This window comes from Pongo abelii, chromosome 10 (assembly GCF_028885655.2).
Source record: "Pongo abelii isolate AG06213 chromosome 10, NHGRI_mPonAbe1-v2.0_pri, whole genome shotgun sequence".
Taxonomy (NCBI): domain Eukaryota; kingdom Metazoa; phylum Chordata; class Mammalia; order Primates; family Hominidae; genus Pongo; species Pongo abelii.
Window position 1 is genome coordinate 108,305,154 of NC_071995.2, and position 19,989 is coordinate 108,325,142.

The window sequence follows — 19,989 nt, forward strand, 5'->3', positions numbered from 1 at the left end:
CACAGCGGCTGCACTAACACTCTCAGGTCTGTGCAAACTCCATTTGTCCCAGCAGGCACTTTGCTCAGACTCTCAACTGTGATTGTAGTGTAAGTGGAGTGGAGGTGTTACATTTACTGAGTTATGTAGAGAAACACATTTATCACAGAGCCAGAAGTTCTTTGTAGACAGAAACTTACAAGATACCACTGAAGTGACCCACCTGAGCTAAACCCGTTGTCTGGGACTACCACTATACGGTGACTCCATGTAAATTAGAGATAGGTACCCAGTCCTCATATGTCAGAAAATTGTCATAATACATTGGTTTTGTTGGCACAAGACCCTGACTCCAATCTGCTGGAACATGGTTGTCATAAACTTAACTACCTACGATGTCTGTGTTATCCATGCCACAGCCTCCACTGGGCTTGTATAGTGCCCAGCCTACCCATACACGCTCATCCTGCCAGTGATAGAATTGGTGACTGAGCCACAGTCCCCATTCCCTGGAGAGGCTTGACTTCATTTATTTGCCGTGTTTGCACTTCAGACCTTTTAATCACACTCCAGCCGCAGTTCCTCATGAGCCTGTCCTGCAGTGTAGGACAGTCACGGGATCCCCTGAAGCATGTGGCCAGTTAGCCACCCCCACCAGCAGATGGCTCCCGGCAGCAGCTGTTCCTCCTCACGTGTCTTCATTTTCTCCCGCGGTGCATCGTACCTTGTTTGTGTCACTCCTTACTGGAGAGCTTGTTTGAGTGCCCCTGGCCACTGGTGATCAATGCCGAGAGCTGCTAGAAAGGCAGTGTGTGCTGAACAGTGGATGTTTCTGACGTTCTTCAAGGTAGGCATAAGGAATTGAAGGGCCCACTGGGCCCTGCAGGCCATGTGAAGGAGTAAAGCTGGCTGAGTGGGTCTCATTACAGGAGCATTCTGTTTGCATGCTAGACATATAGAAATAATCTCCACTTCTGCGCCCTCCTGTTCTTGAAACAGCCCTCTTGGTCTGTGTACCTCTACTTGAGAAAAGCAGCCCCCATGAGTGAGTTGATAAATGGCAACTGACACCCAGCCTCAGTGTTGGGGAGCAGTTGGAAGCACGTGCCTCCCCAGAAGAGGCCACCGCCACTCAGCTCCTCCAGACCCGCCATGTGATGAGGTGGGCTCCATAATGCTCTGAGTTTTTAAGAGAAGGCCAAAATTCAGATCTCCCATGTTGTGAACTAATTGAACTCTGTAAAGTGCCTAGAAAGTCAGATAACACCTGTCTTTCCACCAGATTCAACCTGTGGGCCACCCATTTGCAACCTCTGCTTTTGACTCAGAAAAAGCCCAATTGTGTAGTAGAGACTCCCTTTCCAGCACTTTCCTCTGCAGACCCAGATGCACCTCCCTTGTCTCTAGAAATCCTCAGCCCCACTACCCATCATGCCTACCCAGACGTGGCCAGCACCCACCCATGGGAAGAGTCTGGGGTAGTGTAGATTGCAGTATCTCCTGAGAGTGGCAGAATCCCCCGACTCCCTTCACAAATATCATGGCTTATTGGAAATTCACTTGACATCCCAGTTACTCTGGCCCTACTTTTTAAAGCATATCTCTCAGGGATGGCAAAAGAGATGTCTGTCTTAGGCTTCAGGCAAAGTCCCTTTTCCTCTTTACTTTCCACTGGAGAAGGGGAGAGCATTGTTCATTGTTATCCCAGTTGTCGTAATCTGGTGGCTTGGTTATTAGAATATGAGAGCCCAGGGGCCTTTGCTGGATTTGGACACAAGGGGGCATCAGTAAGCCGATCTCAGACTCATGCTCTCCTGGGCATTGTTTCCTTTTTTTATGGTTGGTATTGAGGGCTATGCTTCTCTATTAGGCTTCCAGATATTAAAGTCCTATAGGAAGGCTCTTCTTCCCAGAGGGTGAGTTTGGGCTGGAACTCTAGCATTCAGAACCGGAAGGATCCTCAAACATACTCTTACCCAGTCCTTTCCCCTGTCTCTGTCAAGGGCAGAACTGAGGCCAGAGAACTTCAGTCAAGGTCACTTGGATATCAGTGACAGAGCTGGGCCTGGAAGCCAGGCATCCCTTTTCTAGCTCAGTATTCACTGTGTGTGCACGGTGAGATGCAGTGAAGAAGAGGAATGCTGACTCACATTCACCTCCCAAGAGGCATGGATATAATCCTTGCACATCCACGCCAGTTCCCAGAAGGCAGGAAATGTATCACAAGAGACAGTCCCCTCTAAACTTTTAAACGAAGAGGCTGGTGTGGAGCTCATCAAGCAAGACTGAGATTTGAATCCAGTAAACGCTCCTTGAGCTAGGCCATGTGCCACATGCTTTCACATGTACCATCCCATTTCATCCACATAACCACAAACGCATCTACTAATGCGTGTGAAGGCTGGGGAGGCATAATTTTAATTAGGATGGAGGAACTCCTGCAGGCAGACAGGAACTTGTTGGAATTCTCCATCCGTTCTCATCTCAGTGCCAAGATAATTGTCTTAAATTTAGGCAGAATGGCTTAAATGCTGTTACAGCTGCCTGGTGACTTCCTGTTTTTCCCTTTTGTCGTCTAACTTAATGATTCTCAAACTTTATGTACATAAAAAGTCCTTCTCAGGTTTGCCTCCACAAAACTGCGCTCCTGTTCCCACATGTGACTTAGGGGTCTTGAGAGGTAATTTTCCCTTGCCCACTAACTTTGAAGCCTAACCCCTGAATAAGATTCAGGGGCACCATAGGATAGTCCTTTGGGGATCACTGAGTGAGCGTGGCAGGAAGGCAGCAAGGGTCTCGCCACACTGGCATACTGCTCATTTGCTTTGTGATGAGGGGACCAGACGGCAGATGAGTGGATGCTGCGGAGACGGCCCGTCTAACCTGCAAAGCATGTGACAGTGTTACAGTTGTAGCTGAAAGGGAGAAATGTGGCATGGCCTTCATAGGACAGCAGGGTTGATTGGTCACTTGCTCCATCACAGCATCTGAAGACATCAGTTCCACCTGGTGATGGGGCCTCTCAAGTCGGGCCAACAGACTCTTCCCTGGGCCCTGTGCTGTTCAGCACTGTTTTTATAGTCACTGCTCTGAAATTAAAACCTCAGTACCCCAAGTACTAGCAATGCATTAGATGATGGAACCAGAAGCCAGGAAGCCCTCAACAGATTAGAATCAAGAGACAAACTAAACAGATGATTTAGTAGGAGAACTCTGAAGTTGTGGTTCTTCTGTGTCCTAAGAAAGCTGACCACCAGCCAGAAGTCCAGGCCCAGCACCAACCCCACACCTCACTCTCTGCTCCCTGCCTTGGTGCCTGCCATCCACCTGCTCTGCTGCCAATAGAAAGATCTGACAGAAAGTCAGCCCTGTTACTCTTTGCCTAAAACCTTCTGCAGGTCCCATTACCTTCAGGATGTCCCCTAAATTCCTCAGCATGACTTGCAGCGCTTCATGATTGGGAAGGCAGCGGGAGATGAGGGGTGATGGGTAATTCTTTTCATTTTATAGTGTTCTGTAGGTTTGATTTTTTTTCTTTTTTCTTTTTTTTTTTACCATGAGCTAAAGATACTCTTAGCATTGAGAGAGAGAGAAATGCATCTTGTCCTGGTTTCTTTCATCCTTTGTCTGATGGCCAGGAGCTTGTCATGACTCATTTTGTCTAACTTCCCCATCTCACTGCTCTGTCCCCTTGAGGTCAGTCTCCCCTTGCCAAGGAGTGATACTGTCACATCCCCAAATGAATCTTTCCTTTTAATCAGCGCTCATTCAAAAGCAGGTGAGAATGGCTCCTGTCATGCACTCACATTTCATAATTTGCACATTTGGTAATGATGCTGGGAGAGCTTCGCACAGAGGAGAGGGAACCCCGAATTGTGTGCATAAGGCTTTGGGCTTCCTAATGGGCTGTAATTCTGCTCTTGGCAGGACGGCTACGAGCAGCTTAGGCAGCTCTCCCAGCACGCCATGAAGGGGGTCATCCGTGTGAAGTTTGTCAATGACCTTGGGGTGGACGAAGCAGGGATTGATCAAGACGGTGTATTTAAGGAGTTCTTGGAAGAGATCATCAAGAGAGTGTTTGACCCAGCACTCAATCTGTTCAAGGTATTTAAGGGGAGCGACAGCAGGGCTGACAGCAGCCAGATTCAAGAAGTGAAGAGCTGGGCTTGCTCCTTGCAAGGCACTTGACCTCTGCCTCTCCCCCTCTTTTTGCCTTGCAGACAACCAGTGGGGATGAGAGGCTGTACCCCTCACCCACATCCTACATCCATGAGAATTACCTGCAGCTCTTCGAGTTTGTGGGGAAGATGCTGGGGAAGGCTGTGTATGAGGTAGGAACGTTAAGAAACAGAGAAATGTAAAATAAAATGTTAACGGTACCATAGGCTTCTTCATATACACATATGTGATCAGGCTTGGCCATGTAAACTGTCACTAGGATACAAGCGAGGACGGGCAGGAACCAAGGTTTGTTGTACACCAGTGCTAGGTACTTTGCCTGTGGCATCTCATCTCATCCCATCGACAGCCCTGTGATGGGGCTGCTGCTGTCCTGGCTATTTAAGGATGGGAGACCTGAAGCTTTGAGGAGTCACCTGTCCAGAGATTCATTGCTAGTTAAGTGGTAGAGGCGGAATTTGAACCCAGGCCGGCCCAAGTCCTAAGGCCAGCCCTCTTCTTTCCTGAGGCATGAGGAGTGGTGTGCAGAGCCAGATGGCCACACGGAGGCTGGGTCCCCGTTGTAGGAGGGCAGCATTTTGTGGAGTTTGATAGTTTTAAAATCTTGTGCTGTTTGAGTGAGTGCTTCCCAGCCATGGCAACAGGTCAGGACCAGCTGTTCCTAGTCAGCCGTGTGACTGTGTGCCTTCAAGTTTCTTTAGTTTTTAAGCCGCATTCTCGCATCAGTAAAGTGGAGATAAGAAAAGCCATATTCCTGGGTTGCCATTAATGGTGAGTGAGGAGGGCCTCCTACGGTTTCTAGCAGCTGTTCACCCCAGGTGGATCGAAGCAGTCATCCTCACCTTACTAAGAGGAAGTGAGTCTGGGTTTCCACTCTGTGGCCTGATGGGGTCAGGGTGATGTCGTGGCCCACACAGCTCCTGTCCATTGAAACCCCGTCCATTGAAAGCCAAGGTGGGACCACCTTGAGTGGGAAGTCACTGCCTGTTCCTGGGGAGAGTCCTGCTTCCCAGGAGGAAGGAAAGCTGCAGCACAAGCCCAGCCAGTCTGTGTGGCCTTCGCAGCGGGCTCCAGAGCTGCAGGGACCTTGCCTGGGTCTCAGGCTCTGCTGAGCTTCTGGTCCAAGCATGGAGGAAGCGAGCCACCTGGGCAGCACTCCTCGCATACCCCAGGAACCTGGAGAAGCCAGATGCTTTCCAAACAGAAAGAGCCAGCAGCTGGGCCAAGCTGAGAGGGAGGTCTCAGGGCCAAACTCCTTTCACTCTCAAATAATCCATTGTTCTCTCTGTCTGGAAACAGTCTATGTGCACGGGCCTCAGTCCCCAGCCATGATGGAATCAGGTGGCCCATCTGAGCCCCTGCCCAAACACCGTCCAGGCTTCCTTGTGCCCTCCAGTAATTTGGGTCCTGGGCCCATTCTCTGTGCCTCTGTTTCCTCATCTGCATAATAGAGACAATTTCTCAGTTGATTTCCATTGAAAAAGTTAAAAATCCCATTAGGACCCACCCGAGCACATGGCATATGTTTTCCTTTAAACACGTTGCTGTGATGACACTCAGAAGAGCCTGGGCCACCTGGAAAGCAGGGCCTCCTGGCTTTTCTGAACGTCATCCCATTTCCCAGGCCTCGCCTCTGTGTCCTTTCCCTCCCTCACCTCTGACAGTAATTGTGCTGACGAGAGAAGATGGGACCTGCTAGGCCGTGTGTGAGGAATGGCATGGATTAACTCATTTACCCCTCACGGTCCTCTGACAGGCGTCATTAAGTCCGAGTGACTGTCCCCTCTCAGCCTCTCCAGTCCACATGTCTCTCTCCACCCTTCTGCCGCTACCCTGGCACAGTCTGTCGGCGTTTTCCCCTGGCAGCATGCCACAGCCGTCTGGCTGTGTCTCTGCCTCCTGTCTTCCTCTCGCCAGCCCATTCCCCACATAAAAGTGCAGCTCTGTCCCTTCCCTGCTCAGAGCCCTCTGGACAGAATCCAGCCTGCAGCGAGGCTTACAGGCCCTCCCTGACCTGGCCCTGCATCCTCATTGGACATAGCTTCCATTGCTTCCGTGCCCTCTATCCCTGGAGTATGCCTGGGGCCTCGTACCAGTGCCTGGCTGGCTCCTTTAGGCCTCACTTAGCTGGCTTTTCCTCCTGGAAGCTCCCCAACCCTGCCTTTGCGGGAGAGCTTATCCTCTGTGCTCCTCTGGCCCCTGCCAATGCCACGGCTGCCCTGAGAGCTTAGGGGGGCTGGTACTGTGCACGTACCATCCTCTTAACTGAGAGGCTGGTGCTGCCCCCCACTGACGGGTGAGACAGCTGAGGGCCCCTGGCTTGGCAGCAGCCCAGCTAGGATTTAATCCCTGAGCACTATAGCTCCAAACCGTGTGTCCTGACCACTGCGCTGTCCCCAGGAGGCACTCAGTTGTATTTGGTAGAGGATGGGGAGATACTGCCCTCCAGATTGGAAACTTAGGAGGGGCCTGGAAATGCCGATGGCACCCCTGGGCCATGTCTGCACCCTGAGCCACCCCGATCCAAACACTGCATCAGAATCCTGGCTGATGGACAGCTCTGCTTCTCTGCTCTCCCAGGGAATTGTGGTGGACGTGCCATTCGCATCCTTCTTCCTGAGCCAACTGCTTGGGCACCACCACAGCGTCTTCTATAGCTCGGTGGATGAACTGCCTTCTCTGGACTCTGAGTTCTATAAAAACCTCACCTCCATCAAGGTGAGCATGGAATGGTGGGTGAGCTAAGCCGAGCACTGGTGTGAACTCACAGCTTGCAAAGTCCCAGAAGGAGATGGCCTGTCCTCTCTTATTGCTGTTGCTGTAGCTGCAGCAGACCCTTCACATCCCCCTGTGGGCAGTCCCACTCTGGGCTGATCCTCACAACCTCCTTCCTCAAAGTCATGAATGACCTTCTTTGCATCAAGCTGTTCAGCAGCCATGGGTGTTCACAGCACCAAAGCAGCGCCTCAAGGGAGGGTTAAACCTCTAAGCACATAGTGCTCCATGGACCTAACACTTTCCCCTTCTCTGTTACATTAGCGCTATGACGGGGACATCGCTGACCTGGGCCTGACGCTGTCTTACGACGAGGACGTCATGGGTCAGGTAGGTCCGCCCTTTGTCTGAGCTCCCTTTCCACTGCTCCCATGGGTTCCTGAGACTTGCCGTGTTATTTGTGCTTTCCTCAGAAAGAGCCTCAAGCTGAGGCTCTGTCTGGTCCCTTGTCCTCCCCACCCCTCACCCATCCTCCTCCCCTCTTGCCAGGAGGGAGGGCCCCATCCTTTCCTTCCCAGTTGACCTGGCCTTTGAAGCTTCCCGCAGAGACCCTGCTTTCTTATATCGCATTTTAGGGTAATTCCCCATTTGTAACATGGCTTTTCGTTACCATGGTGAGGATTAGCCGTTACAAATGGAGGATTATGTCTTAGAGAAGGGGAAGATGCCACCCGAGAAGCGCCTCAAGCAGAAGCCTGTCCTTGTTCATGCTCGGCATGCAGAGCAGAGCAGGGAGCAGAGACCCTGGTCTCAGGGCCGCAGCACGTCTCCTCCCACGGTTCCTTCTGGCTTTTCTCTGCAGCGGCCTCCGCCCCCTCTGATTGTGTCCTGGTGGAGGTCCCTGCAAGAGGCTCTGGGAGTGCAGGTCCAAGGGCCGCTCGGGAGAAACCGCGCCATGAGCTTCTTAATGCAGAGCCGACTTCTTAGACTTGCGCTTGGGCACCTCAGAGAGAACCCCCAGCCTCCCTGAGCCACACTTTCCATATCCATTTGCCAGATGCGAGTCCTGGATGGGCCCAGTCTATAAGCACCGCTGGGAGCCGTGCGTGGCCTGTCCTCCTGAAAGACCCCTGGGCAGGCTGGCATGTGAAGGCTCTGAGCAGCCTGTGAGGAGGAAACCAAAGTGGAGCTGAGTTAATCTCAAGCTTCCCTAACTCCTCGGACACAGAACTCTTCTTTGAAGGAAGGAAAGAATGCTGTCTCGCAGGATCATTGTCTACAGAATAGCTCATGGGCAGGGTGTTCCTGGAATCAGGGGAAACCTCAGGCTGCCTGATTCTTAAGGGCCCTTTCAGCTTTAAAACCGACTGGTGCCACCCGAGATGCTGAACATGGGATCACTGTGTTCCTTTCTAGAGCTGTAGGGTTATAGAATCTTCACAGAATTTCTATTAAAATTGGCTTCAAATGATATGTCCTTTGATTTTTAGGTGATCCACAGAAGTGTTCTTGAAGTTGAAAGAAGCAGTTGATTTTACAGAGTTTAAAATAAATCTATAATCAGATGTTGAGGCTTCCTCCTGACATAATTTTTCTCCCGACTATAAAGATAATGAAACTTCTAACAAAAAAAATTAGCTCTAATATGAGCAAAAGATGAAAATGCAAGCTGCCCGTAATGCCAGTGCCCACAGGGTGCCCGTGACGTGTTACCTGTGTCCTTTGAGACTCTTTCCAGAGTCTCCCTTTCCAGAAATGATGCCATTCTGTGCATGTTGTTACATCAGTGGCCTTTTTTCACCTTTTTAGTAAACGCACATTTTCATCATATTGTTTAGTACCTGCACAGTATTCCAGGGTATGGATGTACCAGTGTTTATTTAACCATCCTGCTCTGCTCTGAAATGCCAACACATTCCCCTCCATGACATCCCAAAGTCTTAATACAAATGTTTGAACAAGGATTGGGTGAGAAAAAAACCTTTCATATCGATCATGCAGGGTCTGCTTGTTGATATTTCAGCCTTGACTTTTTATGAGAAAGGATGGTTCCCAAGCATAGGCCATCTTAATTCCATCATTATCATGGATGTTTGTACCGGGCCCTCTCATCTCCGGGAAGCTTTATTTCCCCATTAGAGTCCTCCCTAGTAATTACTCCCATCTTCTCCCCCAGCTTGTTTGCCATGAACTGATTCCTGGAGGGAAGACCATTCCTGTTACAAATGAAAATAAGTAAGTATAGCAATTAGGTTTTTAAGGTCACCACTTGAAAAGACTTCATTCTGGCTCTCTGGGCTTATGTTGAGAATTTATTAAGATAGATTGAAGTAGAAAGAGGCCATAAATATCATAATGGAATTTACCGGTTACAGTTCATAGGCCAGAATTGTATTAAATTCAATTTGCAGCCGGGCGCAGTGGCTTATGCCTATAATCCCAGCACTTTGGTAGGCCGAGGCGGGCGGATCACGAGGTCAGGAGTTCGAGACCAGCCTGATCAACATGTTGAAACCCCGTCTCTACTGAAAATACAAAAATTAGCTGGGCGTGGTGGCGCATGCCTGTAATCCCAGCTACTCAGGAGGCTGAGGCAGGAGAATCGCTTGAACCCGGGAGGTGGAGGTTGCAGTGAGCCAAGATCACATCAGCGCACTCCAGCCTGGGTGACAGAGTGAGACTCCATCTCAAAAAAAAAGAAAATTGATTTGCAAAATAAGAATTGACCATTTATTTTTTGCAGTAGCACTTCTAAGGTCAGAGGCACCCAGGCCACGGTGTTCTTAGGAGTTTAATAACGGCCCTAGATGCAAACAGATGGATTCTGAGCCATTTAGCACACTGTCCTGAACCCAGAGGCCACAGAGGTGGAAAGACACCTTGACAGGGAGGGGCAGATCATTTTGGATGATAGCACATGGCAGTTGTATAAAACAGTGTTCTTGAGAAGACACCGTGATGAATTCAAATGCCACAGATGGAGGTCCTTAGACATGGGAATTAGAGAGACTCTGAGGCCCAGCAACTATTGTCACAGGTAAAGGGCTCTGCAGAATCTATCATAAATGTCATCCTTTTTGGTCCCTAGAAGCAAAACCTCTCAGTGCATGGTCTCCACTCAGCCCTATTGTCACCTAATTAAAACAGTGGAGCCCGGCATGAGAAGCAGACATTGGCCCCCTTGTCAGTTTATCAATCTCCTGCCGCCAGGCTCAGTTGAGCATTTGAACTGTTAATTGGAGCATCAGTCTCTTTAGTGACAAGTGAGGGCTCAGTCCCACCTGGTGAGTCATTTGAATCAGATGCACGTCACAGTCCAGTGTTCCCAAGCATCATGTTCCTCTCGGATCAGGTGGTTCGGTCAGTCTGCAAGCTTGGGACTTTTTTATTTAGACTGTCAGAAACGTCAGGAGAACAGACCCTGTTTTCATAATGATTGAAATACACCGGCCTTGCTCCTTGGCCACAGGGCATTAGTTTGAAAACTTAGAAGGAACAAAGTGCAGATTGGGAAGGACTGCCTGGGAGAGTAGAGAGGGCCCAGCCAGGGCCAGAGAGAGCATGGTGAGTCCTGCCCCTGCCTGCCATGTAACCTGTAGCCATTCCTTTAAGGGGGTGCTTGTAGGGCAATGTGTATAAAATACCTTCCTGGGTGTCAGGCTCAGAGGAGGGCTTAAATGACAGCAGTGATGTTTACCATCCTCAGATGGGTGACGTGTCACATGGATCCTGCCACCCCCTGAGAGGACACGCATTGCCAGGTGTTGCAGCTTGGGGGTGACGGTAGGTAGTCACTCACTCTCCCCACATAGACACTGGCTGCTAAGTAGAACGCCCAGAGGAGGTAGGTAGGGGCAGGCTGTGCTGGAGGGAGAGTCCTGTCCTGCTGGGAAACCTCCTATGTGGAAACTTGTTTCACAGATTCTTAGCATTTATAGCATAAAGCCTCAGGTCAGGGTAAGGATACTCATTTCTGCATACTAACTCAAAAGGCCTAGCAGTGCCAGTTTCTCCCTCTTTAGGGGTGATACTTGATCTTGCACTTCATGAGTGTTGGATGTTTCCCATACTCTCTTCTCTCCTATCTCCCTCTCTCCTTCCCTCCCTCTCACCTCCTCCCTTCCTCTCCCCCTTTCTCAGTAAAGTGGAGCAGTACTCGTCACCTGCTTCAAAGTATACCTGGAAGGAGGAGCAATGATAGGAAAATCATATTTGTATGTATTAATATACAGGTTTGCTGCTGGAAAATTTTTTTAAATAGGGATATTTTTGAGATCACTAAAGCTTTAGCATTGTAAAACATTTATTTGGACTCTACTAATTTGGAATTGGTGAGAGTCGTACATGGGCCGGGCTCAAGTTCTTTGCTAAGAAATCAGTGATGCAAGGCTGGGTGCGTTGGCTCACACCTGTAATCCCAGCACTTTGGGAGGCCAAGGCAGGTGGATCACCTGAGATCAGGAGTTCAAGACCAGCCTAGCCAACATGGTGAAACCCCGTCTCTACTAAAAATACAAAAATTAGCTGGGCATGGTGGCAGGCGCTGTAATGTCAGCTCAGGAGACTGAGGCAGGAAAATCACTTGAACCCAGGAGGCAGAGGTTGCAGTGAGCCGAGTCGTGCCATTGCACTCCAGCCTGGGCGACAAGAATGAAACTCCATCTCAAAAAAAAAAAAGAAAAAAAAAAGGCCAGGCGTGGTGGCTCACCTCTGTAATTGCAGCACTTTGGGAGGCCAAGGCGGGCAGATCACCTGAGGTCAGGAGTTTGAGACCAGACTGGTCCAACATGGTGAACCCCATCTCTACTAGAAACACAAAAAAATTAACTGGGTGTGGTGGTGCATGCCTGTAGTCCCAGCTACTTGGGAGGCTGAGGCAGGAGAATCGCTTGAACCCGGGAGGCAGAGGTTGCAGTGAGCCGAGATTGCACCACTGCACTCCAGCCTGGGTGACGGAGTGAGACTCTGTCTCAAAAAATAAATAAATAAAAAGAAAAAAGAAATTAGTGATGCTGGCAAGCCTGTTGGAATGTATGTAACCTGTTGAGAGGATTATATGCTTTATGCCGTTGTAGTTGAGGGCACCCTGTTCATCAAAGCAGACCCAGAGACCCTCTTCTTGGAACCATTGTAAGTTGCTCTGACTTCCCAGTTGAGTCCACTCCTAGCCCAGCTGCGTGTTTAAAGCATCTGCAGGTCCGCCTTGCCATAGCATTAGACTGTTGATCCAGATTAGCAAGGTTTTGATTAAAGTTTTGACATGAAACAATTTTTTTCTATTTTAAAACTTATTAGAGGACTGAATGGTATCTTAATTGATTTATGTCCAGAAGAATGAGATTAAATGAAAGTCCAAAAAGCACCCTTTGTACTAAGAAGGGCCCTCTTCTTACCTGGGGAATGTCTCCTTGTGATTCCCAACATAGTGGGGGCTTACCCTGAGGTGTGACCTATGGGTTTTGGGGAGGAGTGAATGATACAGGCTTGATGTGTTCACAGTGGCGTATGGTGTGCAGTTCATGAATGCTGTCGTCATTGTCGCCATTGTCATTGTTATGATGAAACACTCTGGTACTGTTTGTGTTTTTTGTAAAATGGTTCAGAAATGACTAGACTCGTCTTTCAGCCCATTGGTGACAGCCTGCCCCGTCCTATTAATTGTCATTGTTTTCTCTTCCTTGTTGGCAACAGAATTAGCTACATCCATCTGATGGCACATTTTCGAATGCACACTCAAATAAAAAACCAGACAGCTGCCCTCATTAGCGGATTCCGTTCCATTATCAAACCCGAGTGGATCCGAATGTTCTCAACTCCTGAACTGCAGCGTCTCATCTCTGGCGACAATGCTGAGATTGATCTGGAAGATTTAAAGTAAGAGGCGGGTGGGGGGAAGGGTGAAATTCCTAGGCCTCCCAGAAAGCCAGCTGCTCCCTCGCTGGGTTCCTTTTAGAGAGTTGTTTTAGGAGCCTGTCTCCAGATCTCCTTCTCCTCCCTGGACTGGCTGGACTGCTTTGGATTAAAAGCTTGACCACTTGTCTGCCTAGAGATTAAGAAGTGGAAGCAGGCCTGAGGACTGGGGGTTCTCTGAAGCTCTAGGAGATGGGGTCAGAGGATCTGGGGTTGGCTTCTGCTTGGGAACAGCAGGGCCAGCTCTCAAATTCCCCACCCTTTCAGCTTCCCAGGGAGATAGAGTTATTGAGGCATGAACTTCTGGCTTTAAGAGAAATTAGTAGTGTTCCCCAGGCCTGCCAGAGTGGACCGTGCCAGCTGTCTGCATGACCTGCCTGCCTGTCCATAAGTGCCCACCCTGGCACGTTGCTGAGCCCAGGTCTGTATTGCTTTCAGGAAGCACACAGTCTACTATGGTGGTTTCCATGGAAGTCACAGAGTCATCATCTGGCTCTGGGATATTCTGGCCTCCGACTTCACACCGGATGAGAGAGCTATGTTTCTGAAGGTATTTTATTTATTACCTATGCATGCATGCATGTATTCTCATAAACCTGGAAGGCCAGTTGATGTAATAATTTACGCTGAAGAAACTGAAATTATCAGGAGGACCTCAGATAGTCAGCACATCCTCTCCTACAGGCAGGCCTTCCGGTAGGCCAAGCAGTAACCAGAGAGGGGCTCGAGGGGCACAGCCGAGCCTGCTGTGTGTCCCTGGCTGCAGGGACAGGCCCCCTGCAGAGGTGGGCATACCTGTTGTGCTCGGCACTCCGTCCTCCCTTTCGTCTATGCTGGCCTTGATAACATCTTTTTTCTTTATTTCCTTTCATTATAGAAGTAAATGACCCTCTGCTTGGAACCTTACCTTGGGAAAATACAGATAAGCAAAATATTAAACAATTGCTGTTCCTCCAGTATGGAATTGTCAACTCTCTACACTCCTACTCACCAGGGACTATCTCTCTATACCCATTTTCTCAATAACGTAAGACACACATACACACCCACAGTGTCCCGATAAAACACACACAATTGCTTAGGCTGATACCAAGATGTATTTTTGCAAATAAAGTGGCTAACGTTAACTGGTTCCCCTGTTATGGTGTCTGTAAAAGTTGTAAATGTTCAAAATATTCCCCTAATGCCATTGCATTGTTTTTTTGTTACTGACATCAGCAGTGTGTAAGTATTTTCTAGGACATTGGATGGCACACACACTTCTCTGTGTATGTGTTATATATGTGTATATTTCTCTACAAATGGGATCCTATCATTTCCCACCAGCCTTCCTACTTGACAGAATATCAATGAACATTTTGCCATGTTCTGGTGGTAAATTTAGTGCCTTGAAACGTTTTCTTTTGGAGGTTTGGGCTTGAACAATCTCACGTGGCCTCATCTGTTGAGGCAACCTGGACAGTGTCACTGGCAATTAAAATGACAGCTGGTTTCGTCTCTCCTGGGTGGTCATTCTGAGGAGAGTTTATTCCTGTTGAAGAGGCCCTGACTCAGTCCAGCAGATAACACAAATGCCCCACATCCCCCACAGGTCTCTGGGGATTTAGGGTGGGCAGGCAGACAGAATTCCAGAAGTTGATTCTGGGAGAATCAGTTCAGTTTTCCCAGAAGTGCCTCATGGGCAAAGCAGTTTCTGCCAAGCTATAAAACGGCTCACGCTGGCCCCTCCTACAGAGGAAAACCAGTGTCTCATCATTGTGCAGGTGCCGCCCCACAAAACAGGTGTGTTTGTGTCTTTGGATAACCTGTCACCAAACCTACAGTTCCTTACCATGTGCCTGCCCTTTTGTGCAGCTGCAGACAGGCCCCAGAGTCAAGCAGAAGAAATGTAACCCTTACCCAGGAGTGGATGTGACCACGACCACGCTTCTCTGAAAATGTAAAAGAGCATCCAGGGGTTTCCTGTGTTCTCCGCCCCTACCCGCTGGCAGGAGAGGGAAAGCTTCCCTCCCTCCTTTCACCCACCTGAATTTGCAGTGGGCAGACCTGAGCCAGCCTAAACTGGGATGCACAGATACTTCTGTGTCTGTCCCCTTATTCTTAAAACAGGACTAACCACAACCCCGACACACAGCATCCGTAGAGTGATTGGATGAAGTTGCATTCAGGGAATGCTCGTCACAGTGTAGAAACACAAAAATGCTTCCTGCATTGACGCTGCTATGGTTTTTATAAATAAAACATATTAGAATAGGAATAGATCTTGTTAATACTCTTTTTAAAACTTTTTTTGATGCCTGACACACATAAACTGTCTTTGGATGGTCTCAGGAATCTCGCAACCATTTATAACAGACCCAAACCCTCAACTTGCCCCTGAGTTTTGGAGGACAGCTTGATGATATAAGTGACAAGCCCCTGTATCCCCTAGAGAAGGGAGAACATTCTTGGCTACTGTTGAGTTAAAGTGAATGGTTTCTTGGGACACTCCTGTGCAAGTTTATCACTTAGATTTCCAGGCTGGTCAGATGCCTCTCTCCAGGCACGAGCTAGCACATTTGCGGGAATAACACAGGGGCTGCCGCTTGGAGAACTCCAGGAGTTCCCAGTGGGTAGCAGGGAAGTGTAGCTGGCTGCCCACAGGCCCCACTTGGGCTGCCGGCACCTCGGCCTGCTCTGCAGCCTCACTGGCTCTGGGGCCTCATTTTTGTCAGTGTGCTGAGAGGTTATTAGTTTCTTGCAGAGGGTCCCCCTGGGCCCCAGCACATAGACCACTCTAGATCAGCAGGCCCAGGGCTCAGGTGATTGCACCTGTGCAATCCCCTCTGCATGAGTAAGGGGCCGGCAGGATGCCAAGTGCAAGGCCAGTGAGTGCGGGTCTCCCGGGTTCCCTCTGTTTGCGCCACGTGCAGTGGGTGCCACCAGCCTCCACCTCGCCCTCACCATCTCCCATGTTCTCGTCACATAGTCTCTCTATGGGAGGATGTCAGCTGCTGCTCTGTTCCTCTTGACAGTCCCACAGCAGACCTGCCTCCTGGGGATGCCTCACCAGTGCCCTGGCTGGGCATTTGTGCTGTTTCTACTCTGCAGTCACACGTGCTCTCACAAGTGGCCAGTCGCACCTGTTGGGTATGGGTTTCATGTGTCTTAGTCCCCGAGAGCAGCACCCTTGAGAGAGATGTACAGCGTGTGCCAGTTTTGGGGCCAGATCCACCCCGCCACCCCATACGGCTGGCTAGACAGCAGTTACAACACGGTAACAGACAGAGCAAACACGTGCTACACAGCTGCAAGGGCCCGTCCTGGAAGAGCAGGAGCCTGCCCCATCCCCACTGACCCTACTTTGTGTTGCAGTTCGTGACCAGCTGCTCCAGACCCCCGCTCCTGGGATTCGCCTACCTCAAGCCTCCCTTCTCCATCCGCTGCGTGGAGGTGTCGGACGATCAGGTACCCCCACAGGGTGGGTGGGGAAGAGCCAGCCTTGGGCAGTGTTCCTTGACTTCCCTCTTGGTGGTTGTCTGCTGTGCCCACTGTGTAGGGCCCTTACCTAGTCCACGTATCAGCAAGGCGAGCAGCTGGACCCCTCAGAGCCAAGTGAGGACGGCCCCACAGTTCTCACGGCAGGAGACCCAGCCAGCCCCAGAGAGACTGCCCACGGACTCAGCCCTCTCTTGGCAGCCTCTTTCTCTTTCCTTCCTGAGGGAAGGGTACCCGGAGTGGGGGTGGGTACATGCTGTTTTTAGTGGCATCTGGCCTCACCAGGGCTCCAGATCTGAGGCAGCATGGGAGAAGGTGAGAGAGTGGGCTCAGGAGGCAGACAGGCGCAGACTCGAATGCTACTCCTACCCCAGCAGGCTGTGCACGTCCAGGCTCGCTGCTTCATTTCCTCACTGGCCAAAGGAGAAGGAATGCCTTCAGGGTTACGGAGCTCTGTGTGTCCCAAGCCTGGCCCACTGTGGGTGCTCAAATGAGCGTCCTACTCCCCATAAAAACCCAGTGGCCACCTGTGGGTGTAGCTGCCTCTCATGATGCAGTTTGAGCCCCTGATGCCACCTTGTACAGGGAGCTACACAGTCCTCGGCCTCCATGCTTAAGGGAAAGTTGGCCCAAGTCATGGTCTGCCACCGGCCACAGCACCGGTGAGGAGGGAGGAGCGCATTCAGAAATGTTTGGGCACCTAACAGAGTTTTTACAGCATTCTACTTTTTGACGATTAACCAGTAATGCGCTGTGAACCGGAAGGCCCGATTTCCAAAAGCTTACTTAGTGCAGGAATTCTCTGTGCAAGCCCCAGGGAGAAGGGGTTCCTTCTCTGAAAGCCAGTCATCTTGTGTCTGGGGCTTGACCTCAGGTAGTGGTGCCAGGGCAGTGCCCTGCACTCTGCCCAGCATCCAGGGACTGGCCAGACCCCCTCCCTGGGCTCCCTGGCTTTGGCATCTGCCTGGGCTCCCAAACTAGGCCCTTCCCAATCCAAGGCCATGATGTGTGCCTTCAGGACACTGGGGACACTCTGGGCAGCGTCCTCCGGGGCTTCTTCACCATCCGCAAGCGGGAGCCAGGCGGCCGCCTGCCCACCTCCTCCACCTGCTTCAACCTGCTCAAGCTGCCCAACTACAGCAAGAAAAGCGTCCTCCGCGAGAAGCTGCGCTATGCCATCAGCATGAACACGGGCTTCGAACTCTCCTAGCTCCTGTTCCGGCCCTGCCTCCAGGGCTCCTGGGCTGCCAGGGACCTTCAGCTCCCAGAGGCAGTGTGGTCCCTGGGAATGTGACCAACATGCCAGGTGACGTTGGCCCCTAGACCCGCTCTATAGCCATGAGACTCCTTGTGGCCTCAAGAACTTTAGACGCCCACGACAGCACTACACAGCACCTCCAGGTGATGCCCAAGGCACAGGGCTGCAGAAAATAAACCTCCAGATTCCACCAACACCGGTCCATTCTTCCTGGTGATGGTAGAGGGGCTTCTTTTAGCTAGTTTGATCTTTTGGGAGTCTGTCTTTCCTTAGCCCTCTGAGTGAGCTGTGTATGAACAAGTCCCAGGAATTGCAAGAGTCTAGAGTGGTTTTTGCAGCATGGGTCTGAGTGTACAAAGCCTACTGTGCGTGAGATCCTCTCCTTCCGTTTCTGAAATCTCTTACTCAGGTAAGGCCTCGCCAAGCCTCTATGCACCCCACAAAGTTTCTGCCTCCATGCCGTCCACAGCGCCTCTTCCCAGACAGCCAGGCCCATCTGCTGCCCAGGGAAGCGCAGGCGCCTGCTAGGGACGCTATGGAGCACCGTGAGTCCAAGGCGCTGCTCCTGCCTTGAAGCCACACACTCCATGCCGCGGCCCTCCCGCTTCCTGCGTCCTCAGCGGGCTGAGCTGCCAGGGAGCCTTCCCAGACCTGTTCCCGTCCTATGCATTCACATTGGCATCCTGGTTTGGGAGAAGAAAAACATTGGCCCTTAGCAGCAGCCCCGTTTCCGGAACGTGCTGGCTGTTACCCAAAGCCTGCTTGTCCCGCGGAGGACAGCTGCCTTTGACCCTGCTTATTTGCCTCACTGGTTATCTAATGAGGAACAAACACTAACCTACGGTACACATCCCGTCTGGGCGGTGGCTTCACTCCAGAGGCTGCAAAATCCCAGGAAACTTGGGTCTTGCTGCCCATCCTTCCTCAGCACAGGGAACCTGGAAGCCCGTTGCACTGACAGAGGCTCACACCCTCTGGGTTGTTTTTTTTGTTTGTTTGTTTTTAACTTCATTTCTCTTCCAACCCATTGTGTTCCTCTGCCCTGATTCTTTACCTTTGTTGTAAGATCTTTAGCTCCAGGGAACTGAGGCAGAGGCCCTGTTTGTGGTCTGTGTTGACAGCCACCCACCCTCTCCTACCGCATGCTCCTGCACCTCCACCACCAAGATTGATGCCAGATTCGAAGCCAGGAAGGCCCAGTCCCTCCTCTGCTCTCCTCAAAACGCAAAACGTTTTCCAACAAGAGCTGTCACGGTGGCAGCAAAGCAGGGGCCACCCGTCTCCACAGTCCTTCAGAGTTTCAGCTGCATCCTGGTGTCCCACCCAGGTCAAGCCCCCAGGCTTCTGGAAAACAGTGTATGCTCTACTTTGATGGAAACATGGCAAGGAATTTAAAGACAGTAATGTATTAATATTATTGAAGGTGTGTTCGTAACCTCTGATTCTGTGGACTTGCCACTTTCTCCAAACGCTCGGTTCCTTTGAAGATTTCTTCTGAACCTGCGTGCGCACGCTGGGCGGGTTTGTGCATACATGCGGGGACCCCAGACTGTCAGCACAGGGAAGATGGATCCCATCCTGATTTTTATCACCTGAAGGTTGGAGCCAGTGAGGGACTGGGAGAGAGTGATTTATAAGCACCAATATCAACTCCATGTGGATTTTTGACAAAGAGGGGTAGTTTGTAATTTCATTTAAATTCTTTTCAGCAGCTGGAAATATTGCACTATCTGAAACACTGAATCTCCTTTTGTAACTGGTGTTCACTGACACCTTGATGGCTCTTGATGGCTCTAAAAAGTTGTAGGATTTTTTGTTTTTGTAGCTAACTTATGGATTGAGATGTGATCAAAGGCTTTATTAAATTTGTACTTCAGCATATGATGGCTGCGTTCTGCATTTCATTCTGCCATATGCCTGGACTGTTCACGCTTGGGTATCTGGGCTCAGGGAGCATGCAGGCTTCCACAGTGGAGGGAAGATGTGGAGGGGCGCAGAGCACATGTCCTCACCTCCCCAGCCAGAGTTTAGGGTTGTGGCAATCTGTCCTATTTGCTTCCAATTGTGTTTCAAGAAGTAACACATTTCAGATGAGCACCCTCTATGGGCCCATCCCTCTCACCCACTTCCCAGAGGCAGCTGTCACCATAGGTTGGGTGTATATCTTTGCAGTTCATGTTTTACACAGTAATATTCTTTTTTCATTTTTTTGAGATGGGGTTTTGCCATGTCACCCAGACCATTCGAGAACTCATGGGCTCAAGTGATCCGTCCACCTTGGCCTCCCAAAGTGCTAGGATTATAGGCATAAGCCACCACGCCCAGCCAGTAGTAACTTTCAAAAGTGATAAACGGATGTTGAACAAACCCAGATAATTGTCTGGAGTGAAATTTTACAGCTACTTCTGGGTGTGCCAGGCATTGTTCCCTTAGTGAGGATTGCACTTGCTGTCTCCCCACAGGACACGCAG

At 50.4% G+C, this 19,989-nt stretch overlaps 1 protein-coding gene across 9 annotated transcripts in view; it reads left to right on the forward strand.

Moving 5' to 3' along the window:
- UBE3B (ubiquitin protein ligase E3B) overlaps positions 1-19,399 on the forward strand; it is a 59,048-nt gene extending 39,649 nt beyond the window's left edge. For 4 of the 9 annotated variants that reach the window (XM_002823722.6, XM_003778120.5, XM_009248222.3 and 1 more), the window contains 9 exons: positions 3,907-4,083; positions 4,200-4,310; positions 6,739-6,876; positions 7,198-7,263; positions 9,050-9,108; positions 12,565-12,747; positions 13,222-13,333; positions 16,138-16,230; positions 17,279-19,399. In XM_002823722.6, coding sequence (XP_002823768.3) covers positions 3,907-4,083; positions 4,200-4,310; positions 6,739-6,876; positions 7,198-7,263; positions 9,050-9,108; positions 12,565-12,747; positions 13,222-13,333; positions 16,138-16,230; positions 17,279-17,470 — 1,131 coding nt within the window. In that variant the 3' untranslated portion in view covers positions 17,471-19,399. Of the gene's footprint in view, positions 1-3,906; positions 4,084-4,199; positions 4,311-6,738; positions 6,877-7,197; positions 7,264-9,049; positions 9,109-12,564; positions 12,748-13,221; positions 13,334-13,660; positions 13,911-16,137 lie in introns of those variants that run through there. The other 5 variants (XM_009248224.4, XM_054528189.2, XM_063712249.1 and 2 more) reach the window with 2 other exon arrangements.
- Positions 19,400-19,989: the final 590 nt, after the last annotated feature.